General features: G+C 37.4%; 2 protein-coding genes across 2 annotated transcripts; both read left to right on the top strand.

Moving 5' to 3' along the window:
* Positions 1-1897: 1897 nt before the first annotated feature.
* LOC100888623 (solute carrier organic anion transporter family member 3A1) lies at positions 1898-15798 on the top strand. The gene is made up of 12 exons (XM_003728001.3): positions 1898-2638; positions 2910-3168; positions 6562-6765; positions 7167-7381; positions 8076-8232; positions 9568-9732; positions 10406-10622; positions 11438-11582; positions 12401-12594; positions 14171-14235; positions 14790-14998; positions 15628-15798. The coding sequence occupies exons 1-12, from the start codon at positions 2486-2488 to the stop codon at positions 15724-15726; spliced, it is 2082 nt and encodes a 693-aa protein (XP_003728049.2). The 5' UTR covers positions 1898-2485; the 3' UTR covers positions 15727-15798.
* A 3430-nt stretch (positions 15799-19228) lies between these two features.
* LOC115920016 (dipeptidyl peptidase 1-like) lies at positions 19229-20651 on the top strand. The gene is made up of 2 exons (XM_030974864.1): positions 19229-19624; positions 20463-20651. Exons 1-2 carry the CDS (start codon positions 19448-19450, stop codon positions 20631-20633), a joined length of 348 nt encoding a protein of 115 aa, XP_030830724.1. The 5' UTR covers positions 19229-19447; the 3' UTR covers positions 20634-20651.
* Positions 20652-24408: the final 3757 nt, after the last annotated feature.

Here is a 24408-nt window from a genome sequence, read left to right as displayed (position 1 = left end):
AAAAAAAAGTAAATCCAACATCGGTAGTTTAATATTGACAAAACAAAGTCATAATCAATGTGACCTTCAAATTAATTTCGTCACTAAGATTTGTAAGAGTAGGCCTAACTTGTTTTCTGTCTAATGATGATACCCTATTCATTTCTTTCCGTCACGGATAACTGAGCACCAGGTTTTTTTTAAAATAGTACCCTTGTACTAAGTTTGAGCTGATGGACCGACTGTGGGTCAGGCCATAAGTTAGTCCAGAATCCACCACCACACTAACGCAATGCGACCTCCACCTGCTGCCAGCCGAAGGTATGACGCCAGGTAGTTAGGCTGATGTAAGGAAATCTTGTTAAAATCCAATAAAACTAATTAGCGGATTATCTCATCAACGGGTGTACGAAATTTGGAGAACAAAGGTATTTTCTCATCAGCAACTTCATCACAATCATTTGGTATAGTTAGTTTTCGCTGCCAAAGATGGGACTACAAAACTTTTTTTTAGATGGTAAACTGGCCCTTGCCCCACATTCTAATGTGAGTTCAAAGAGATTCGATCATGTCCTCCGAGTGAGTTCGTTGATTTATCGCCATCTTCGGCGGCTTGATTCAAAATGTAGGGAATATAAAGAACCGGTCAGATTCTGGACTAGCCATAATATTTTATATGTGTTTCCTTGGACTTTAGATCCTCTGCAAAGTTAAATTCTGTTTCATGGTCCAATACTCCAGTGTTTAATTGTTTAAAATGATCCAAGGTATCAATAATAATAATGATAATTAGCATTATAATAGCAATAATATTAATAATATCCCTGCTACTACTACTACTACAACTACTACTACTACTACTACTATACTACTACTACTTAAACAGGCGCGTAGCCAGTGGGGGGGGGGGGCGGTGGGGGCGGTCACCCCCCCAAACGCCGTCCCCCCCCCAAAAAAAAAAAGAGAGAGAAACAGAAGAAAAAAAAGTAAGAGGACGTAGGAAGAAAAAGGGAAAAGGAGTCGAGAACGGTACAACGAATCGTCTTCTTTCTCTAATTATTTAATGAAACGTCAAAGCTTCCGCGCTTCGCGCCGAAAGGGGGGGGGGGGAACTAAGGATTAAGAGTCGAGAACGGTACAACGAATCGTCTTCTCTGTCTAATAATACGTCAAAGCTTCCGCGCTTCGCGCAGGAGGAGGGGGAGGGGACTGAATTCAGACAAGGATTAAGAGTCGAGAGAGGTACAACGAATCGTCTTCTTTCTCTAATAATTTAAAGAAACGTCAAAGCTTCGCGCGAGAGGGGGGGGGGTGGAACAGAATTCAGACAAGTATTAAGAGTCGATCGAGAACGGTACTTTGAGTCGTCTTCTTTCTCTAATAATTTAATGAAACGTCAAAGCTTCCGCGCTTCGCGCGGGAGGTATACTGAATACAGATAAGGATTAAGAGTCGAGAAAGATACAACGAATCGTCTTATTTGTCTAATAATACGTCAAAGCTTCCGCGCTATGCGCAGGAGGGGCGGACTGAATTCAGATAAGGATTATGAGTCGAGAAAGGTACAACGAATCGTCTTCTTTCGAAACTCCCCCCTCCCTGCACCCACCCCCCTAGGAAACGCGCTTCGCGCGCTCTTTAAGTGATTCGCACGCTACGCATGCTCATGTACTACCGCCCCCGCCTAAAATAAAATCCTGGCTACGCGCTTGCTACTACCACTGCTACTAAATAAAGATAATCATTTTGTTTACACCGGAAAGCCCCATCAGCATGACTGCTGTTCTTCATAAGGACCCTGTAATTTGATTAATAACAAAGTTATGGTAATATGAAGACCGAACTAGAAGAGAGCCTCCAGAATCAACCCAGCCACTCCCCCATCCTACCCCCTACCCGCCACCCCCCCCCCAAAAAAAAATACATTGGGCCTCCACGTGTCCTTCTTCAAACAAACCAAAGATCACTTTAACCGAAGTCATGAAATCTGAGCTTAATTTCTGTAGTCTGTTTGCTTTTCTTTCTCTCTTTTTACCCTGTAACCTTATCTTGTATACTCTTGACTATCTTACAGTAAAGCTGGAATGTAAACCGTTGGTGCATGAATAAATACAGATCACTAGGTAACCTTGACTGCTCCGACACGTAACAAATTTATGCTACGTCAAAAAATAGTTTTGGAGATTCGAAAAGCGAGATATTAAATAGCCGTCGCGTTTGTTTCGATTCATTGCCCTGACTTGCAAGTTCAGGATAGTTACCAACCTCGGTGCATCCGGCCGGAAATCAACCATTGTTTTTCATTTTGCATTACACAATCACCTGATTCGTGTGTCAGTATATAGTTTTTAGCTCTGTGTTCTAGCACGCCCCACACCGTCCTCTTTTTTAAGTTTGCAATTCGGAGAACCTCAACGTGCAAGAGGCATTTTGATATGCCGGACGGACGCTGGTTATCAACAAAATACAACTTATTTTTCATTAACTTGAACGGACATCAGAAAAAATGAAGAAGGATTCCACAAGGCGGTGTATTAACCACATTTCTTTCACGGTACTCCTTGGAGCGACACTATTCGTCTATATTGGATCCATAGGACCTTATACATCTGGAATACTCACCACCATTCAAAGAGAATTTCAGTTCAAAAGTTCAGAAGTACGTACCAACTTGATGATGAAGCGGGCAAACTCCTCTCAAACTTGTTTCTTTTAGCAGTTTTTTCTCCAAACTATATTTCTCAGAAATGAGAGGGAATTTCTGATTTGTTGTTGTTGGTTTATGTGCGTGTCTAATTTGATGTTATATAACATTGTATCGTGGAAAATCATTATGGTCTTTTTAATGCCCGAATAGTTAGAAAAATACATATAATTACGTCTGATATTATTACATTTCTCTTTTTTTTCCCTTCTTTCTTTTCGTTTAGGTGGGACTCGTTTTAAGTATCAACGACATCGTTGCTCTTGTCCTAGTTACACCCATTGCTTACATCGGAGCATCCCGTCACCGGCCAAGGATTTTGGGTTTTCTCACAATATTTTTCGCTATTGGTTGCTTCATGTGTGCGCTTCCTCAGTTTACTGGAAACAAGGAAACGACGACCAAAACCACGCCGACGTCGGTAACGCCATTCAACGAATCAGCAAAGACCGAAGACGTCACATCTCTTCCTTACGCTGGTCTTCGTAAGTATACGCTATATTATGGCATGTTGACAATTAGTGTGTTTTTAGTCCCAGTAAAGTTTGTTTTTCTTTGCGTGTGTGTATATGTTGCACCTGTGAATGAATAACAACTGGGACCAACTACAGGCAATCACTAATTAGCTCTGCGTTATATTAAAAGACACATTTATTTCGAGCAAATTACACGTTCAATTCAATTCAATTCAATTTTATTTATTCAAGTCCTTTAAAAAAACTACATTGAAAACACATCGCAAATCGAGAACATAATTACATGTAGGATACACAGTATAGTATACATTGAACCTTAAACACTAAATTAAAAAAGAGAAATAAAGACAGGAGTAAAACAAAAAATGAACATGTTTATATTAAAGCAATAGATAATAATATAATATGAAATGGGAAACTGCAAAAGACCCACATAAAGGTTCTGTCGATCATTAAAAAAAAACGTATTGTCATCGTTAAAAAAAACCGCCACAGTTTACCGCATCATATCTGGACAGGGAGGGGGGAAACTGAATTCAGACAAGAATTAAGAGTCGAGAATGGTACAACGAATCGTCTTCTTTCTTTAATAATTTAATGAAATGTCAGACTTCCGCGCTACGCGCGAAGGAAGGGGAACTTTGATTAAGACAAGGATTAAGAGTCGAGAACGGTACAACGAATCGTCTTCTTCCTCTAATAATTGAATGAAATGTCAAAGCTTCCGCGCTTCGCGCGGGAGGGGAGAAACTCCCCACTCCCTGCACCCACCCCCCTAGGGAGCGCGCTCTGTAAGTGATTCGCAAGCTTCCTGTGCTCACTACCCCCCCCCCTCCCCCCCAAAAAAAAAAAATCCTGGCTACGCGCTAGATCCTAGTCTTGAAATTGGAATGCAATATCACGAGAGACTAGTTTAGGTCTATACAGTCAAATATTTGGAAAATGTTTGCATGTGTACGCCGTTGAACGTGGAATTACCAGAGTTCAACGTATCATTTGATTAGCCAGTACAAAGCAAGTAAAGAAGCATATTGGAAGATTATTTTTATCTAACTGGACAGCCTTGCATTCATTATATCTCTTTTTCAATGGATGCTGTTAAAGGGTTCGTACCTAATCAAATAGAGCCAATTATATTTTAATGAGTTAATTTAGAGTGAAAGGAGAAAATCAGAAGAAAAAAAACAGAGAAAGTTTGAATTGAAATGGACTAATAATAAGAAGGTAATGAATATTCGAATTATGAAATCACTGCAGCCTTGCGAATCTCATATTGGCAATTTGGTCAGTGGATTGTGGATTTTCTTGTAAGTTGTCAGTAGAGAGAAAGAGCGAGAGAGCGAGAAAGAGAGAGAGAGAGAGAGAGAGAGAGAGAGAGAGAGAAAGAGAGAAGTTGTCAAGTGGATTGCCAACATATTTTGTTTGCATCGCAAATAGAATTGGCCTTGGTTGTTATACATAGAGGCAATGAGAAACTCCCCACTCCCTGCACCCACCCCCCTAGGGAGCGCGCTCTGTAAGTGATTCGCAAGCTTCCTGTGCTCACTACCCCCCCCCCTCCCCCCCCAAAAAAAAAAAATCCTGGCTACGCGCTAGATCCTAGTCTTGAAATTGGAATGCAATATCACGAGAGACTAGTTTAGGTCTATACAGTCAAATATTTGGAAAATGTTTGCATGTGTACGCCGTTGAACGTGGAATTACCAGAGTTCAACGTATCATTTGATTAGCCAGTACAAAGCAAGTAAAGAAGCACATTGGAAGATTATTTTTTATCTAACTGGGCAGCCTAGTATTCATTATATCTCTTTTTCAATGGATGCTGTTATAGGGTTCGTACCTAATCAAATAGAGCCAATTATATTTTAATGAGTTAATTTAGAGTGAAAGGAGAAAATCAGAAGAAAAAAACGGAGAAAGTTTGAATTGAAATGGACTAATAATAAGAAGGTAATGAATATTCGAATTATGAAATCACTGCAGCCTTGCGAATCTCATATTGGCAATTTGGTCAGTGGATTGTGGATTTTCCTGTACGTTGTCAGTAGAGAGAAAGAGCGAGAGAGCGAGAAAGAGAGATAGAGAGAGAGAGAGAGAGAGAGAGAGAGAGAGAAGTTGTCAAGTGGACTGCCAACACATTTTGTTTGCATTGCAAATAGAACTGGCCTTGGTTGTTATACATAGAGGCGATGGGGAAGATAGACCACACAATCATGAGGCAAAACATGTTCAGCTCATTCGTTTTACAACAATGATTCTACTCATGAGTGCTCACTGGTTTCGCTTTGGGTATTTAAGGTTAGAGAATGGATAATACACCCATTATAAAGGTTGATGGAAAAAAGAAAACAATAATGTATTCGATAAACTTCAAAATGGATGCCGTTACAACTATGATCTAATAATGATGATAATAATAATGATAATAACGTTTAATTTGTATAGCGGTCACTAATTTAAACTTAATTCTTTATGCTCTTTACATTACAAACTTGGGCAATATAAACATAATACAAAAAGATATACAAACTACTGTCAGAAAATATAGACTTTCTTCAGTTATTGTAGTAGATAATTGCACACAGCAGGAGCTGGAGCAACAAAGGATCGGTTTCCATACGTATTCATGTTTAAAGGTAAAGACCAGTAATGGTCATGCGATTGCATTGTGAAAGAAACGTTGTGGAATCGATCAGAAAAGGTTGATCATCTAGCATCTAGCATCTGCAAGGTTCTGGAATCATCAAAATGATAAGAAATTTGGCCCATTCTTCGTAAAGTTACAAGCACTATACACAGAAAGATGTATATGGGACTACCCTATCTCTCTCACACGACCATGAGAGAAATAAATTTACCAAATATATGAATTAGTAGGCGGTTTCCCGGCAAATTTTTTATCATCATGTATTAGTCAAAACATATTCTTTCACATGATTGGTAATGAGAGCTTCCATTTCATTTTTTGAAATTGGGGCGTTACCAATACTGGTCTTTACCTTTAAGGGGTGTACATGAAGAAGATGTCATGCTAATCGAAAAGTTCGTTCTGGAGTGTGTTTATAAATAAGTAATGATATCTAGAATGGAGTAAGATTGTTCTCTGCTTTGTGAATGAGGAGTATTAAGCACGTATGCAAGATAATTGCTGTACATACATACGTCCTTGTCAGGGCAACACCAAAACCTTGATCCTTGCTACTTGAAGTTGAACTGTAGACTCTGTATCTACTTGGTATTTTTTCTTTCTCTCTTTCAGGGCCATTCCTCACACTGGCAAACATTTGCTTTTCTTTTGGTCCTTTCCATATTCCAAAATGTATTTGGTATTATTGTTTGTATATTTGTATTAATGATATATGGTTAAATAAGATATCTTGAATCTTAAATTGTTTCTTTCAGAAAATACGAGTCTCTGTGAGATCGACACTGACGACGACTGCTCAAAGGAAGAAGTCGACGCATCGGGGGCGCAGTATGGAAGAGCGACATGGTTTCTCGTTGGCCAGGGCTTCTTAGGGCTAGGCGCCACCGGATACTGGACCCTCGGGTTGACCTACATGGATGATGGTTTGCCTTCCAGGACTGCCCCCTATATGCATATGGGTATGTTATATTCATTGGCATGATTTGGAGACCACGGACGGGGCCGGTGGGATTCCAGAAATCATTTCCAGCGGCCCGGGGGTGGGGTGGGGGGGGGGGGGTAGCCCCTCCTTTCCAGGCAATTCTCCCTGTCAAATCTCCTCTTTGAACATGTTAGCCTATAATATTATGTACCGCACCCTTTTTGAGGTACATAATTACATTTTGATGGTAATTTAATTGTAAAAAATGCGAAAGCAGAAGAAGTAGAATCAAGCAGAAATATACATCGAATCAAAATGCTTAATCAATTATTATGTAAAAAAGTCATAAAATATCTTCCAACCTTGCAAGACGGTAAGAATGTATATACCCCACAAAAAATAAACTCATACCGCCCCTCTTTTCGTGTTAATCCACAGCTTCACTTTTCGTGATGTTCAGTTTATCACCACTCGCGGCTTTTGCGCTCAGCGGGATTGCACTCTCTCTACATACCGACTTCTACAAAATCGACGTCGATGAACTCGGCTATGACAGTAAAGATCCTCGGTGGGTTGGCGCGTGGTGGCTTGGGTACGTCATCTACGGTCTGCTGACTTTGTTTCTCGCTATACCATACTTCTTTTTTCCCAAAGTAAGTATCAAATAAAAGGGATCCATTTAGTTAATGTAACTTAATTACAGTTTACTCAAAATATTCCTTTTTGTGTGTAATGATTATAATCAAGTTAAAGGGATCCGGTAACTTTGTCTCAGATTCTGAAACAAAATCCTGGATTTAGCTCATGCTGCAATGATAGTTATAAACATTTAGGTCAGTCAGGACCCCCATGACTTTTACAGGCCGATCGCCTGTCTGATTATCAAGATATTTATGATTGGAATTACAAATTTTGAAAACCGTTTGCCAAACGGTTTTCATAACACTACAGTCTATTGGGGAAAACGAGTATGGTAAATCCGGTCACTCAAAGGTTTTTACTTTTTTGAGGCACTTCTTGATCATTTTGAAGCGCAATTTTTTTAGGGCTTCAATATAGCACGATATCACAGACACTGTTAACACGTAGGGCCGTGCATCTCAGATTTAACATTGTTAAACGATCCCTTTAATAAAAATACGCATATAAAACTTCTCTGTAAAAACGCAGGTTAGTACTGTTAGAAAAATGTACGAAGTGTTGTTAGTAAATTAAACATGGAGGCCCCACAGGAAGAGATGGCATCTTGCTGTGAATATATTAGCCCCCAAATCATAAAAAATTGGTTACCATGCACAGTTGAAGTTAAAACTTCACTATTTTCACATTGCCTGCAACCTCCTGAAGGACTGGCCAGAAAAGGCCGTCGTGGTGGTTGATCTGGAAGAGAAGAAGATGAAAGAAAAACGTGCGAATGAAGAAGATGATGATCAACCTTCAACAGCTTTCTTGATAAAGAGCAACCTTCCAGGTCCAGACTCAACATGTTTGGGTATGGTCAAAGGTAATTATAATTGTAAATATATCATATTTATGGAAATATTTCTCCTCAAAGCCACTGTTTATTAAACGGTTATATCCCAGGTTTAGTTCACATTTCAATTTTAATCTCTTTGGATATATTAAACCTTGTAGCTTGACGGTATTTGCTATGTCTGCGAAGTCGCGTTGTGCTTTTATAGTTTCGTGAAGAACGAGACAATAGTTTTGTTTGGAATATTTATTTCTGCCATATGCGAAAAATTTAGAAGATCTTCCACAGTCCCTATCATGACATGTGTTCACTGTTCGATCTAATCGAATCGGCTTTGTTTCCATCGTCTTCAGTGTTTTAATTAAAGGTGGACCTATTTCATAAATAAACCACCAACAATAATGAATAAGGCCTACATACGTGACAGATAATCTTTGCACATAATGCAGTAACACACCAGTTTAGGTAATAGAAAAACGGCTGTTCAAACCTTCATTGCTGATTGATACTCCTTTTTGTTAACCATTTTCATCATCCGGCTAAAGTAATAATTATTTAGCTTTTGAAGAGGAGAAGATAAAAGTATGCGTTCAATCATGGACCTATTACGGATGGACATTCAACATGATTCTTTCTTTGATCCAATGATAGTCGCCGCCTTCTGATTATGTGCATCTTAATGAGAATATTCAGCTGTTTTAACAATAACGAATGCGTAAGCATTTTCGGTCATTGATAAAGGAGCAGTTTCCCTCTCTTGGGTTTTGTTTGGATGGTGTGCTCTGTAAGAGTGTGTCTTAAATAAAAGCATCCCCAATGGGGAGCAGCAAAGTTGAAAAGCAGACGATTTGGGTGAGATGAAATGTATTATTACTGATTCGCAAACAAGTTTCGCACACACCTATGACCTTATAAAACAATTAGAAGACAATGATCTGTATCAGCCCTGTGCGTTGTAACTCTGGAATATTATGAGGAAATTGGGGGAAACTGGTAATATCAACATGTTTTTCAAAATAAAATACATGTACAGTACACGGAACAACAATTTCCGATTATAAGCCAGAACTGCACATCTATGTGCCATGATTTAGTCGAGTTATTATCTTCTGCGCATGTAGATTAACATGTGTAAAATCACTATCTTGATTCTGTCCCGGCTTTTTGGCGGTGACCATCATGAGATCAAAGTGAAGAAACATATAGGGAATGTTATTGAGACGACATTGACGGAGACAATCACAATGAATTCGTTAATAAAACGATGAATGTCCATCCGTAATAGGTCCATGGTTCAATCAATCAAAATCTTAGCTTTTATGTTGACACATGACATTTTTAACCCAAACATTCAATCATATCTAGGTTACTTCTCTGCTACACGTCGCCTTGCAACCAACATGACGTACTCGACGTTGATCATCTCATCCATTTCTGATTCGATCATGTTCGCTGGTTTCTTTTCGTTTCTTGGACGCTACCTGCAGACACAATATGACGTCACGCCATCGATGACGTCAATAATACTCGGTGAGCGGAAAGCTGTGACGAAATCGGCATGGGATATGTCTGGTTCGATATTAAATTAACACAATTATTAGTGCCACAGTCCATGATAAGAGAAGTCATTCTAAAAAGTGTTTTGATCACATTTTCGGTTTTGTTTATTATAATCGCTTTATGATTAATGACACGCTTTTGAAGGGATTTGCCCTCAGGAAAAGATTGAAACGTAGGAATAGAAAGAAACAAAGTAAAACATAGCTTGAACTGACAGGTTGCATGTGAGCCATGTTTACTTTTAGTATTGCTAGATGCATTTCCTCTTTTCGCTTCGCTCGCTCGAATAATACATTAGGCAGATATCATTTGTCACTATGCACCCCCTCCCTCGAGGGTTGCCCCCCCCCCCCTCATCCCCATGATTCCTGGCTATGCATTTGCCAGTTGTAGTAGTAGTAGTAGTAGTACAACAAATAAAGAAGTAGTATAACAATAGGAATAAATCATAACAATAATAACATGATCACAACCGCTTTCGAAAAATCAAGTCAGGGGCGATTTTAATACTCTACTAGATTATGTTCGGATTACGTACTATGTCAATTTAATGTTCGCACATTTCAAATGGTGATGGGCAATACTATTGAAAATGCATTTAACTTTTCGGAATTCATTTACATGCTGTATTTCTAATACAAAGGTTGTGCCTCCACCCCTTCTGGCGTCGTTGGGAATATGCTTGGTGGAATCTGTTTCAAACGACTCAAACTATCTCTGAAAGGCCTTTGCGGAGCCATCATTACCGGTGGCTGTTTCACGCTTTTCATTTTGGGCATGTTTTTCGTCGTTAGCTGCGACACGTCACCCATTGCTGGTCTGAATACCCCCTATCCAGACGGTACTGAAATGATTGGCAGGTATGTAGCCTACTGCGGAAAGGAAGACCTTTGACAGCCTGTGAGCCAAACGTCCAAATTGTCCTTGGGGTGGTAGTCCTCGGGGGGGGGGAGGGGGTAATTGTCCCGCTGGTAATTGGCTGGGGTCATTGTCCAGGGGGTAATTTTCTGAAAACCGTGCCCCTGATAGCCTTTTTATTGATTGATTTCCATTTCCTGAACAACAGTGTCATTCTAAAATAATTTCGGAAGGATCACCATGCTCAGCTGTGCCTTTAATAGTTATCATTGCAGCACAACTATGAATAATTATAGAGAGGGTTCCTAGTGTTAATGACACAAACAAACGGGAGAACATTATAATATCATATCATATCAGCTATTAATACAACATAACAAACGTTTTAAAATCTATTAATATGTCCCTAACCACTCAAAACAGACCTCGACCCCACCCGCCTTACATTTCTTATGAGTCAATTTGTCAAATAATTGTATTTTTAAAGGAATCACATTTTGATGTGTGTTCATTGATTGTCCTCACGAATATATTGTAATTTGGAGATAAAGGTTGAAAGATAGGAAAACATTCTACGGACATGATTTGGTACGTGGTTTCGGTAAAGAAGATTCGAATAGAAAATTAAAAAATATTGATGAATAAACGAAATGAAATGAATTATTTTAAGTATATAAGGGGCACTGAGATGATGAAGATTTTCAAAGACCGCTCAATTATTATGTTTTGAACGACGACAATAATCGTTGCGCATTGTCATGTGACACCCGTGAGGTAAACTTAAACAAAAATATTTTCCTCCTTTTGATTATATCAGGGATGTGCCAATTGCGTCTTGTATGAGTGGTTGCACTTGTCCGGTGGGCGTGTATACTCCCGTCTGTGGATCGAATGGGATTACATACGTCACACCATGTCACGCTGGCTGTAAGGATCAAAGTTTTGATGATGATAGCGACCAGGTTAGTTATGCAGATTAATTAATGTCGAGTGGTTGACTGGAGATACAGGGGTCGTTGGTTCGAGTTTCGGTGGTGCACTAGTCTTATATGACAAGGCATTGAACTATATTTACTTGATTAACTTGATTTTACTTATGTGCTTTAGTGTGTTTAGCGTCATTTAGCAATTCCGAAGGATCGGCATGATACCCACTATGTTTACCCCCTTTTCTACGCCAAGTGCCCCATCCCTTGAAATTCATCATAAAAATTGCATATAAAAGTACCAAACTACCAAAAAAGAATATATTTAATAATTATACACAATGGTCTTCACTGTCTTTCTACACTTTTTGGTTCTACTGTACGGAACACTCTTCTAAATGATATAAGACATGTTACAAGCCATAGAAGCAATTGCAAACCATTACAGACATTTCTACTGGTCGAATTTGTTTAACTAAATTATTGTAATGCCGATTATCTGAAGCTGTAAGATGAAGCTACATGGTTTGATTATAATTCTCTTTATTTGTACGTAATATATATATGTTCCCTGAAAGATATGAAAATTAGCATGTTACTATTTATTAGCTCCAGTTAACCACATAGTATGAATGTATATTGTTTTGACTGTACTATTTTTAGTTGATATGTCAAGGCATTACGGACGACGTTGTCTCGTACGATACTGCATGTATTTCTTGACATTAAAACAAAAATCCTGTATACGCCAATGGTTGCAGCAGTATGAAACTATAAGACAAAGCTAACCATATGGCACAAAATAAGTTGTTCATCCCAATAATCACAACATTATGCTGTGTGTCTGATTCCAGATGATATACTCCAACTGTTCATGCATAGGATCAAATGCGTTCCTGACCACCCCGGCATACGAGGATGACACATCTGTACCTGAAAAATGTTCTACTTCCTGCACTACCAAGAAATACGGCTTCATTGCCCTCCTTGCTCTCTTGTTTTTGTTTTATGCTTTCTTGAATGTTCCTTGTTTTATTCTATTCATTAGGTGAGTATTAAAGCGAGAAAACATAAAATGAGCTCGAGCAAACCGCATTTTAAAGTGGCCACGCTTCGTCTCGTGAGGCTCCTAGCTCCGCATCGTCGAACCATGGACCTATTACGGATGGACATTCAACATGATTCTTTCTTTGATCCAATGATAGTCACCGCCTTTTGATTATGTGCATCTTAATGAGAACATGCAGCTGTTTTAACAATAACGACTGCGTAAGCATTTTCGGTCATCGACAAAGGAGCAGTTTCCCTCTCTTGGGTTTTGTTTGGAAGGTGTGCTCTGTAAGAGTATGTCTTCAATAAAAACATCCCAAATGGGGAGCAGCAAAGATGAAAAGCAGACGATTTTGGTGATATGAAATGTATTATTACTGATTCGCAAACTTTCGCACACACCTATGACCTTATAAAACAATTAGAAGGCCATGATCTGTATCAGCCCTGTGCGTTGTAACTCTGGAATATTATGAGGAAATAAGGGGAAACGGGATTTTAAATCACAACCAAAAAAATCCAAAAATAACCTCTATCTGGTAATATTAACATGTTTTTCAAAATAAAATACATGTACAGTACACAGAACAACAACTTTCGATTATAAGCCAGAACTGCACATCTATTTTTCATGATTTAGGCGAGTTATTATCTTCTGCGCATGTAGATTAACATGTGTAAATCAATATCTTGATTCTGTCCCGGCTTTTTGGCGGTGACCATCATGAGATCAAAGTGAAGAAACATATAGGGAATGTTATTGAGACGACTTTGACGGAGACAATCACAATGAATTCGTTAAGAAAACGATGAATGTCCATCCGTAATAGGTCCATGGTCGAACTCACACCCAGTCGCGTACAACACATAACCTAGGAGACATAATGATGCTATCAATTCACTAATAACGGCGCGGTCAAATGAAAAAAAAAGATGCAATAATCGATCACACTTATATCATACTTTTCAATTATCGCTTTCACAGAATTCACCAGGAAATACAAGCAATCACCAAGGGCATCGAATTCAGAGGTTAAATGTTGTTTGATAAGGAGTTTGGGATTTCTTCATAAGGTTATATGTCAACGCGACCACCTTGGCAGTGCGGTTCAGAGGAGACTCACACAGACCTGGGAACGTGACCACTCTACAGTGTGATTTGCTCAAGCTAAAAATTGTATACATACGGTCAGGCCTGCATACGGTTATTACAAATTGCGTAGCGTCACCCAGTAGGACACATAGCCCATGATGGCCAGTTTGGCCACAAAAAGTTAGCTGAACAAAAAGATACCAAAAAAAAAGAATAAAAAGAAAGGGAGGGACATTAACTCCAACTTTAACGCCACAAAGACAGAGAGCTATGAGACCCCTCTAGCGGAGCGCCTCGACAGAGGAACACCTCCGTCGAATGGTGTTTGTTGTGATGAAAGCAAACTGATTAAGAACAAAGATTCCTGAACGCAAATCTGGCACAATTTACTATGTTTCATAAAAGTACGCTCACATTTTACCCTTGGAAATATATCAGGTTACCCTAACCTTTTTATTCATTTCCATTTCTTTCCTTTCAGGACAGTAGATAATAAGGACAAAGCGGTTGCTTTAGCGTTCTCGAGCTTACTCCAGAGAGTTTTAGGTAATAAATCCCGCCAAATATTTCTTACGCATGGGGACCGTATACAAAATATTAAAAAAAAGATACTGGCTTTAAGCTTTTGTGCTGAAATTATTATTTGTATCTGACCTCGGGTCCAAGTCTCATCTTAGTCCCAGAGAACTGTGATGTCACCATAACTTGCAATGTCGTACAATAGGCCAGTTCGTAGATGCTACATGCGCATTGGAATTATATAGAGTTAATTACTGTCAAACCCACCGGGAGGAATTGTGAAACGTATTCATGAAAGTTACGTAATCAATATTAGTTGTAATAGACAAGTGAGAGTAGTATTTCCAAGCGGGCAAGTAAAAGGTATTCAAGAAGCACCTCCATGACTTTGGCAGTGATTATTCTAAACTGGACAAAATGAGACTTTTCTATATGATTAAAATGTCTGTGGATATTTGGTGTCATGTGTATCATGTGCAATCTACCACTTGGTGATTAAGTCGTAAACTCTTGACTGCTTGTATCCATCCTAACATTGCAACACATCGGTAACATTACTATGTTTTCTCTTTCCGTTATAGCATTTATACCGGCTCCGATCTTTTTCGGTGCGGCCATTCAGACTACATGCATGATGTTTCAGGAATCCTGTGGCATTACTGGAAACTGCCTCGTCTACGACAACATTCGCTTATCACGTGTTATCATCGGACTAGTCTTAATCTTTAAAGTCATGGCTTTGATCATGTACACGATCTGCTACTTTACGATTCGACGAAATGAATCAGGGGTACGGGGTTTCATATATTTCCTTTTGTATGGTTTATCATTCACCTTATATTGGTAGATGCATTAAAAAGCACGAGAATCGCTGATTTTTAAAAAATAATATCGATAACAATACCAATAATGATAAAACATTGAGCAATGTAATGCGTCTTATCATTCTGCCGAAATTGACACTCGTCGTGCAATTATAATACATGTATGGTATAATTGTAGGCAAACAATCCGTAAAGTAAATTTAAGAAAAAAGAAAGCAGACAAACGTAAGTGGTTGGATATTGTCTTTGTAACAGAAAGATACGGTCAATTCAGATAATAGTATTTCAGTTATCACGTTCTAGATAGGATTATAGCTCCGCTGTAGTGGCATGTTTTGTGTGGAATGTTTTTTCTTCTTTCTAATTAATTTAGTTTCGGTGGTTCTTTGTGTTTTATCGTAGGATATGCATTAAACGATCGGTGATCGAAATTGACATTTTCCCCCAAGATATAGATTTTGTTTAGCCTATGACAAATATAAACATCTTAGTAATATTCATTGTTTGTCAATTAACATATTCTTTAGAAATTATTGTTGTGAAGTAATGGATAATGACATTCTTTCTCCAACATATACCTTTTATCCCTCTCCAGGAGTACACATATCTCCAACTTTGCCAACAAGAAACACCGGATGACACCAAGTCAGCTGAAGCCGCTATGTGTACCATTCCATATGAGACCACAGTTTAAAGGCCCACTGTACTACTCGTAGCTACTTGCTCCCTCTATATAACAAACAATGTCTAATCGGTGACCAATGGTCCCCCATGGTCTTCATTTTCTTATGTTAACTGAGAGCTGATTTGATTATATAACCATCTGTCCAGTGACATTGCAGGGTGGTCTTATCCCTCCTGTACCCTAGTACAGATGGGCTTTAACCCGGTGCAACCGGCCACAACTGTTATAATTGTTGAATTGAAAACAAACATAAAAACACATACAAATTAAAGTTCCTGTTTTTCATGAAAACAAAATATGAGATTGGATTAGGGAGCAATGAAGTTCAAAGATTTTTTGCTTTTGTTTTTGTTTTTGTTTTTGGGGTGACTTCTCTCACATTCCCTTACTTTTCGACCGCCGGCATAAGGAGTAACCCATTTCCCACGTTTTCCTGAATTCCAGGATATACTGGTGGTTGAAAATTCGCACAGTCGTGTGATGTCCCTCCGATAAAAGAGTAGAAAATAAGACGTTCATGGTTAAACATTTATTTTTTGTAACTAAATTTTCACAAGAAAGAAAGGAAGTTCCGAAACAATCTTTCAGAAAAACAAAAACGATGTGAATGATAATAAAAATGATAGTTATAGTAATAATAATAATTATACTACTTATGCTACTACTAATAATACTAATAATAACAATAATAATACTTATAATAATAGTAATTTATAATAAATAATAAATATAATGAATCAGTATGCAATGTCCGACGTATAAAAAGGATTCATTTGTAAAACACATCAAAAATGAATTAACGTTAATCATCCTAATCATCCTGATCATAGTATTTTTCCTTTTAAAAGATATATCGCAGACAAACATGTTGTCATCAAAGTTGATGCAAAGCTGCCCGTTATTAATACCAAAGTTACGTTTCATTTCAGTGTGATTAAAAAAGAAGGATACTAATCGTTTTTCTATTCCTGCTTTATATCATATTTTGCAGTGTGTAAGGTAATGATGTAATAAATAATGATGTCCATGTATTGTATATATTGAACAAGATTTTGCTTTGCAGTTATACGATTTAAAGTGGTGTTATATTGCTACAAATAAGCTCGTCTACTTAGCGGTTATCTATAAAAGAAACCCTGCAGGTGATATCGACTGACATAAAATAACAACGCAAACATATTTCCAAAGATGAATCCACGGTTAATCACTAAATCCTGCATTCGTTATCGATGAAAATCACTAGCAATGAAAATGGATTTTAAAAGAATATATTTGAAAAGGCGATAAATTTGATTAATTACTTTAATTATTGAAAAATAAATTAAATCGTTTGCCCATAATTTTAAATGTCCTGTCTTGTTCCTTTTGTTTCAATTCATATTTGTATTTAAATATATGTCCGACAGACCATTAAATCATTAAACAATAACAAGGAATTGACTTTCACAGACCCCGATGTCAATCGAGTGGACTATACATTAAATGATGTTGGTAGGGTTTTGTATTGTTATATAGTAGTTAGTAGATGTAATGGTCAAAAGCTCTTATCTCTCTTTTTAACATTTTATACATATTTCTAAATTGTATATCGGATATGCGTTATAACGCCTATTAGTAAAATCATCTGCAACTGAGTTGTGCATAGTCTATTTTAATAATCAATTTTTATCAACAAAAAATGTAGTGCTAGAAACTATATTGTAAAGTAGCTAATTGATTAAATATATACATACTTATCTTTGAGTTGTACAATAGTCTTGCATTTTTGTTTTCTTGTCTATGTTTTTGTAGCATACACGCGTAATAAAATTTGCAGGAAATTATGTCCTGAATAATTGTTAGTATATACTCAAAGTTCAATATTTAACAATATATGTGATGCCTTGTTCCTACAAACAGTATGGTATAATATTGTGTCATTATTAACAATGCAGTAATGATAAATATATGACATAGATGCAAATTAAGTTCTGAATCTGAGACCATGTCAAACCATATCATAGTCTCTGTTATTTACCAAATACAGCACAAAAATGCCTTACAAAATGATTTTAATGCCGTCAGAATTCAATGTGATCGCCACTTCTTCACACCCTTTATTACAATGTATATACATTCTAGTGTAATTAGAAAACAAATTAAGATGTGAAGTAATTTCTTTCAAGTGAGATCATGCCAAATCACAAATTATATATTACAATAATTCATCTTGTTGATTGAATACAGATTTACAAAAAACATTTAGATATGTTTTAGATGCACTGGATGTTAAATGTGAAAGAGTGCTTTTGCACTCAGTGTCTCTCTAAGAAGACATGCTGGTAAATTGTCTTTTCCATCGGCTGCTGCAAAACTGCGGAACCAGCTACCTACTGCTGTGCAGACGGCCTCATCTGTTGACCAGTTAAAGAAACTACTCAAGTCATATCTATTCTGCTAGAAATGACTTTATTACCAGCCTACATACTTTACTGATCTCTGACAAGTGTCTAACTTTTGTTTTTACGTGGCCCAAACATTGTGCAGCATGTGTGCAGCGCTTTGTAACTGCAGGGAAAAGGCGCTATATCAAATATCTTTTGGATGGATGGATGCACAACCTCTTTTTATAACCCAAACTATATTATATTTGAGGGAATTAAAGTTAACATTTAGGTGTAAAGTAAATCCCTAAAGTGAGACCATACTAAACCATTAATTCTATAAGACATTAATTCTGCTTTTCATTAACAAAAACTCTACAAAATTGTATTTTGAAAATGCTTAAATTTGGAAAAAATTAATGTGAACACCGCTTCTTCATGCCTTTTCCTATTCAAACTACATATATTTTATTGAATTCAATACAGAATTCAAATTATGAAGTAACCTCATCAATGTTCAGACCATGCCAATTTTTTTAAATTTTTTTATAGCATAAACTATGTTTTTTTCATCAAAATTAGCACAAAGTAGTCTTTTAGAAATGCTATTGAATACGCCAGATAATACATAAACATCGTTTCTGCACGCAGTATCAAAGTCAACCTACATTTTGATGCAATCGAGACCCTGCCAAACCGTAAGCATCATTCTATACCTTAACTTCTGCTGTTCAATACAGGACGAAACGCCTATCAAAATGCTTAAATATCTCATGACCTAGAAATGAATATGAACACTACCATGTACTCCATGTCCTTTCCTACCCAACCTGAGATGTGATGTAAGTCCCCTGATTAAGAACCAAACTAAAAGATGGGAGGTAAATAAGGTAAGACTGTGCAAAACCGTATTGTGTAAATGACTCCCGTTTTTCACCAAAAAGAAATATATTATAAGCCTATCTTTCAAATTGCCTCATATATTGCGCCACTATAAATTAATGTGAACACCGCTTTTCACGCCCTTTCTTTCCCAACCTACATTGTGATGTCAATAAGAACAATACTAAGATATAGAGACACATCACGTGAAGATGATTATGGCGGTACGCATGCGCACATGCGCGATCTTCAAAGAGGAATAAAGCTACATCGAACGATCATAATATAGCTAATTTTCGTCCCCTACCAGGCCATTTCAGCAACGTTGACGGCGACCGGAGCGATCTCATACCTTACCATATGGTTGATTCCTGGTCCATCGTCTCCCGAATTCAGCTGAAGTAGAAACATTTGCTTGAAGCATTATTCCATCTTTCAAAGTTGCCCATTTTTACCAACCCTGCCGGAACATTAAATATCTCGCGATGCTGTGCACGATGAAGGCAAATTCGGCGAGAATATATCTGTGGGCATCTCTTGTGGTCCTACTGGTTTTTCTTACTTGGGAAGGACCAAGAGGCGGGACCTTTGTAGGAGCCGATACTCCTGCAAACTGCAGCTTTGAAGAGATCGAAGGAAGATGGAAGTTTCTCATGGGCCCGGTAAGCGTCGCATTCATTCCCTTGTTTCCTAAGAGCTATTATATTGTATTAGTAAAGGTTTCCAAAATATTAGTAAAGATATAGATAGCTTCCAAAAATGTATTGACTTGAAATCCACAAGTAAAGCTACGGGAGGATAAAGAAAAAGAAGACAAGAGAAAAAAATATGCGTAAGCCAGTAAGATTGAGAAATGCTAACTTTGTTTCATCTATGAATAGTGACATACTCACCTAAAGGATGAAAAATCACAGCTCCTAGTGTGGTCATACACATCAGATGAACACTTGTTTGGCTTTACAAAAAAGCTTATTATGAAAATGAAAAATAATTTAATAACGATCTTTTGGAATTGTACATATACATATATATGCATGTTATATATAGATTACTTTCATTTAACGCAAATATGTTTATACATAATAATTTGTTAAGTATTTTAAACCTTGTAGTAGACTGAGAGTTCGTATTCGCTCATATCAATCGTTCGGTGACATGTTTATGACATACCTAACTGATAAACGGAGCATCAACCTGCAAACAAATATATTTATATGTAATTTACGAAAATAATTCTAAGCTTTAACAATTCGTAAAAATGCCTTATATATTATATGATAAACAGTACATGTCATCAACATTAAATCAAATTATACTCTAAAATGTACGCTCTAAATGTTATAAAGTAATTTCAAAAGTCTTCTTCTAGTTTTCCCTATTTCATCGTTCCAGGTAAGCCATTTTATTGCATATGCGTGTACGTCTTGCACATCAACGTCGATGGAAAATATAAATAGCCAACATTGTTAACATATGGCATTTTGTGCGGTTCTTTGACAGAGTACTGAGAACAGCCGAGTTAACTGTTCGATGCCCTGGAAACCCGTGAAGACCTGGATTGTGAGTCTTCGATTTCCTGACCTTGCAATCGATGAAACTGGTAAGTTCCTACAATTTAGCTTATATCTTTATTTTCATTACAAACGTTACGATCAACTAACGGACTCTTAATTGTTATTTCGAGCAAGTATGGCTAAAGGTGCCCTGGGACGTTCTTTGATTCCAAAAGGCGCGACCGGATTAAATAGCCATATTTGTGTTTTGTTTGTTTGAGTTTTATGAGCCGTCCCTCTTCCAGCAATAATACAGACCATCAATCCGAAATAGTGACCGGCCTGACGAGATAATTATCTACGAGTCTGCCATTCAATTCAACATTATCTCGAAATAATAAATTGATTAGAGAATGATGATGATGAATTAATGTTGCCTCTTGTAATATTGAGACAGGAGAAGGGAAGGTTGACACTTTTATAACATACCTAGGCCTATGTGAAAATGTTTGTGGTATGGTGGTGGTTGCCCTCTGTTCTGTTAATCCTCAAAACTTCTTCCTCATTATATGAACCATTACAAATCCAAAAAGTATCAATAATTTACATAATTATGGTAAAAACTATCTGAAGCAATGAAAAAAGGGTAGAATGATGTTCTATGGGCATACCTTTACACGTGTTTGGTGTATAATTCCATTCAAATAGTTTAATAATAACGAGGATGCGATTGTAATTATGTTTTGTAAGCTTGATTTCATACTATAACAAAGTGTACATATTCTTAAAGAAAGCGATAAATAATGTGGAAGGCTATGTTTTATTTTCTTTTCCTTTTTTTAAATATGTCTTGTTAGACATGTTACTGTAGATAAATGTGTACTTAGCATCCGAATTAAAATGTGTGAATGACATAACACGCTCTAATTAACCCAGAAGCAGAAAAGGCGTGTGCTGTTCAATATTATATTCGAATATTCGAAACTTTACCGGAGATGTAAATGCGCTGCAATATAAGTACTTTACTCGTTCTTTTTCTACTCGTATCCTGTTTCATCATTTTGTTTTCGCCTCAATCATTTTTCTTTATTTTTTCTCTCTTAACAATGCTAACATCCTATCCTTAAGCTATTTTGCCTTCTTGTCTTTACACCATTCTCCCGCCATTAAACTGTTTTATCATCTCGTTTCCGCTTCATAACTTTTTCATTTACCGTTCCTCTTGTTATTTTTTCATCTCTCGGCCCTCTCATCTTTTCACTATATTCCCGCTATCGTCTATTTCGGGCAGAGTGAAGGAGGGGATGGTCGCGCTAATCTGGTTGGTTATCGAATACAAAAATGACTCGTGTCATTTTTTAAACAATGCTCATTTCCCCCTCTCTCCTCTGCAATAAATGTCCATTTCAGCTGTCTCTCTCTCTCTCTCTCTCTCTCTTTCTGTCACTCTCTTGGTCATCTGATTAGGAGAAGGGAGTGCACAAGCCCCCTTAGCACTATTTGTACTATTATCCATTTCTAAGGTAATCATAAGCGTTCTGCATTTAATATATAGTCAGTACTGCCCTTTGATATTCACCACATGGAGTGGTATTTACCCGATAAAAATTAGGCATTAGTATCACCATTAAAATGTAAATTTCACTGTGATATATACATACCAATTGTTCAAAAGAAGAAGAAGGGGGAAAAGGACAAAACGAAGAATTATCTGTATTTACTCCATCTTTTGTCCTGTCCTGTTTATTACGTCTGTATAATCATGATAAACCAAACAATTCACTTCATCCCTTCCCTGTGAGTCTATTCTCTATTTTCCCGCCCTCACCTCTATCCCAACCCCATCTCCGCCAATTTCATGATCATCATATTCTGCATCACTCCTCAGCGACTAGGGCAGTGTCAGCCAGAGCGTAAAGTTGGGTGGAGGTCATTCGGAACCATTCGTCTACGGAGAACGCCATATGCTACGCTAAAAGCAATAGTTACAGGGTCGCGCAATCTCTCCGCTTTCATAGCAGGACTACCATTAATGAAATTGCAGGAGACAGCGAAAGAGAGTGTTCATATTATTCCTTAATCACGTGTCATAAATTGTTTTAAAAGTTCAAAAATGATATAAAGATATTAGCCTGTTGAAGGCATGTTAATGACAGCCCGATTAAAAAAAGAACGTTTGTATTAATATGTTTTAGAGTATGAATTGGAATTAAAGTTTCTTCTAAATGAAAAGGAACGAATAGAAAAATTATCATGCATGCTGCAGTTTTTCGTTTCTTAACACATTTATCAACATTGGATATCACAAATTGCTTTCAATGATTTTAATTGTGGTCATACAATCATGTTCCGAGAAAGTTCTAAAGCAAAATCTTAAAAATTGCGCAGCTAATCATAATTATATAATCGGATTGGGAAAAATGAACGTAAGATGGTTAAAAATAGAATAAAAAGTTTAGGTAGAATTAACAAGGTGGAATATGTACATGTATGCTAAAATATCAATATATACAGATATTGAATTTTTCATATGTCTATACAGACAGAGAAAGAAAAAGAGAGAGAGAGAGAGAGAGAGAGAGAGGAGAGGGAGAGAGAGAAGAGAGAAGAGAGAGAAAGAGAGAGATGGGTCGGGGTGAGGTTACCTAGAACATTACAGTTGGAAACTATATCAATAACTACTAAAGGAAGCAACAACAAAAAAACGGAGATACTATGGAAAAAGCCAAAGTAAAGACAAAGACAAAGAAAAAGCAGGAGGAGGAGAAGGAGAGGGGAAAAAAAGTAGAGGGGCTTATTTCGAATTTAAAAAAAAGGTTGTAGAGGGAAAAAGTATCTCTAACAAATATGATAGATTTGTATTAGTACATTAACTACGAAAATTTTCGAAATTACATAATTTTGTGTTAAATGACAACTTAGTGTATACACCCTTATCCACATCTGGAATAGATAGCATATCATCGAGAGAGCCCAGAAAACTGAGCTCATAATTATAACGGTTGGCGCAGCGGGTAGACCCAGCATCGTGAATTAATTGCCAGGCCGTCATGTCAGGCGTAAAACGACAAGTCAACCTCAATTGCTTTGTACGAGGTCCCTATCAGATAACATCGCATCTTGACAGAATTTGAGGGGGGTGTGTTATGACGGCGAATATGTGTTAATCGTGTGTTAAACATGTATTCAACATTTTATACAATTTTTGTCTGATACATGTACATTCATGTTCACCTGAAAACACTAAAACAACGACTTTTAAAGAATCGATTTATAAATGGAATTTAAAAAGCCTTGTGTGTCACCTATTCAAATGTGTAAGCATGCCAAGGACATGTTATGTATTCCGTAATTTATTTAAATGGGCTGTACAAGTTGTATTAATTCGCCCTTTAGCTGATATACCCGACTCTCTTGGAAAAACCTACGACAAATATACGATAGGTCGCATCCTTGACGTACATCTTCACATGATCTTCCGCTTTCATTTCACTAAAGGTCGTGTAACGCGACCACCCGATCGGACGCGATAAGCCGATGATTCAAAGTAAGCCGGGGCGCCAAATTATTTTCACCACAAGTGTTCCGGACCCCAGAATGAACTCATTTACATACAGCCAATCAGAGGAGTCTAGCTACAGGGGGGGGGGGGGGGGGGGGGGGGGGGGGTGTGAAGGCGATCGAGAAAATATAAAAGTTTGTTTGTATAATGGGCGTAGAAGTACAGCTTTTCGCTTAAATCGGTAAGAATTACTTTAAATTTCGGCCCTGCATATTATCATGGTGTCTTTGCCAAAATTGGGTCAGGATAAATTTCTAAGTTATTATCATCTCCAATTCAAATACAGAAATGATAATTTCCGGGTTATGTTTGTTTGAGAAGAAGGGCGTGGTTCGTACTACTTCATTCACGCTGTTAATGGTGATACATTTCCATCACTACCCGGACAGTT

This window comes from Strongylocentrotus purpuratus, unplaced genomic scaffold (assembly GCF_000002235.5).
Source record: "Strongylocentrotus purpuratus isolate Spur 01 unplaced genomic scaffold, Spur_5.0 spur5_scaffold_7, whole genome shotgun sequence".
NCBI classification, from domain to species: domain Eukaryota; kingdom Metazoa; phylum Echinodermata; class Echinoidea; order Camarodonta; family Strongylocentrotidae; genus Strongylocentrotus; species Strongylocentrotus purpuratus.
Note: the sequence above shows the minus strand (reverse complement) of the source record. Positions and strands in the feature narration are given on the sequence as shown.

Coding starts and splice junctions, on each gene's coding strand:
- LOC100888623 (XM_003728001.3), top strand. CDS start 2,486: ATGAAGAAGGATTCCACAAGGCGGTGTATTAACCACATTTCTTTCACG. Junction 6,766..7,166: donor TGCCCCCTATATGCATATGG/GTATGTTATATT, acceptor GTTAATCCACAG/CTTCACTTTTCGTGATGTTC. Junction 10,623..11,437: donor GGTACTGAAATGATTGGCAG/GTATGTAGCCTA, acceptor TGATTATATCAG/GGATGTGCCAATTGCGTCTT.
- LOC115920016 (XM_030974864.1), top strand. CDS start 19,448: ATGCTGTGCACGATGAAGGCAAATTCGGCGAGAATATATCTGTGGGCA. Junction 19,625..20,462: donor GGAAGTTTCTCATGGGCCCG/GTAAGCGTCGCA, acceptor GTTCTTTGACAG/AGTACTGAGAACAGCCGAGT.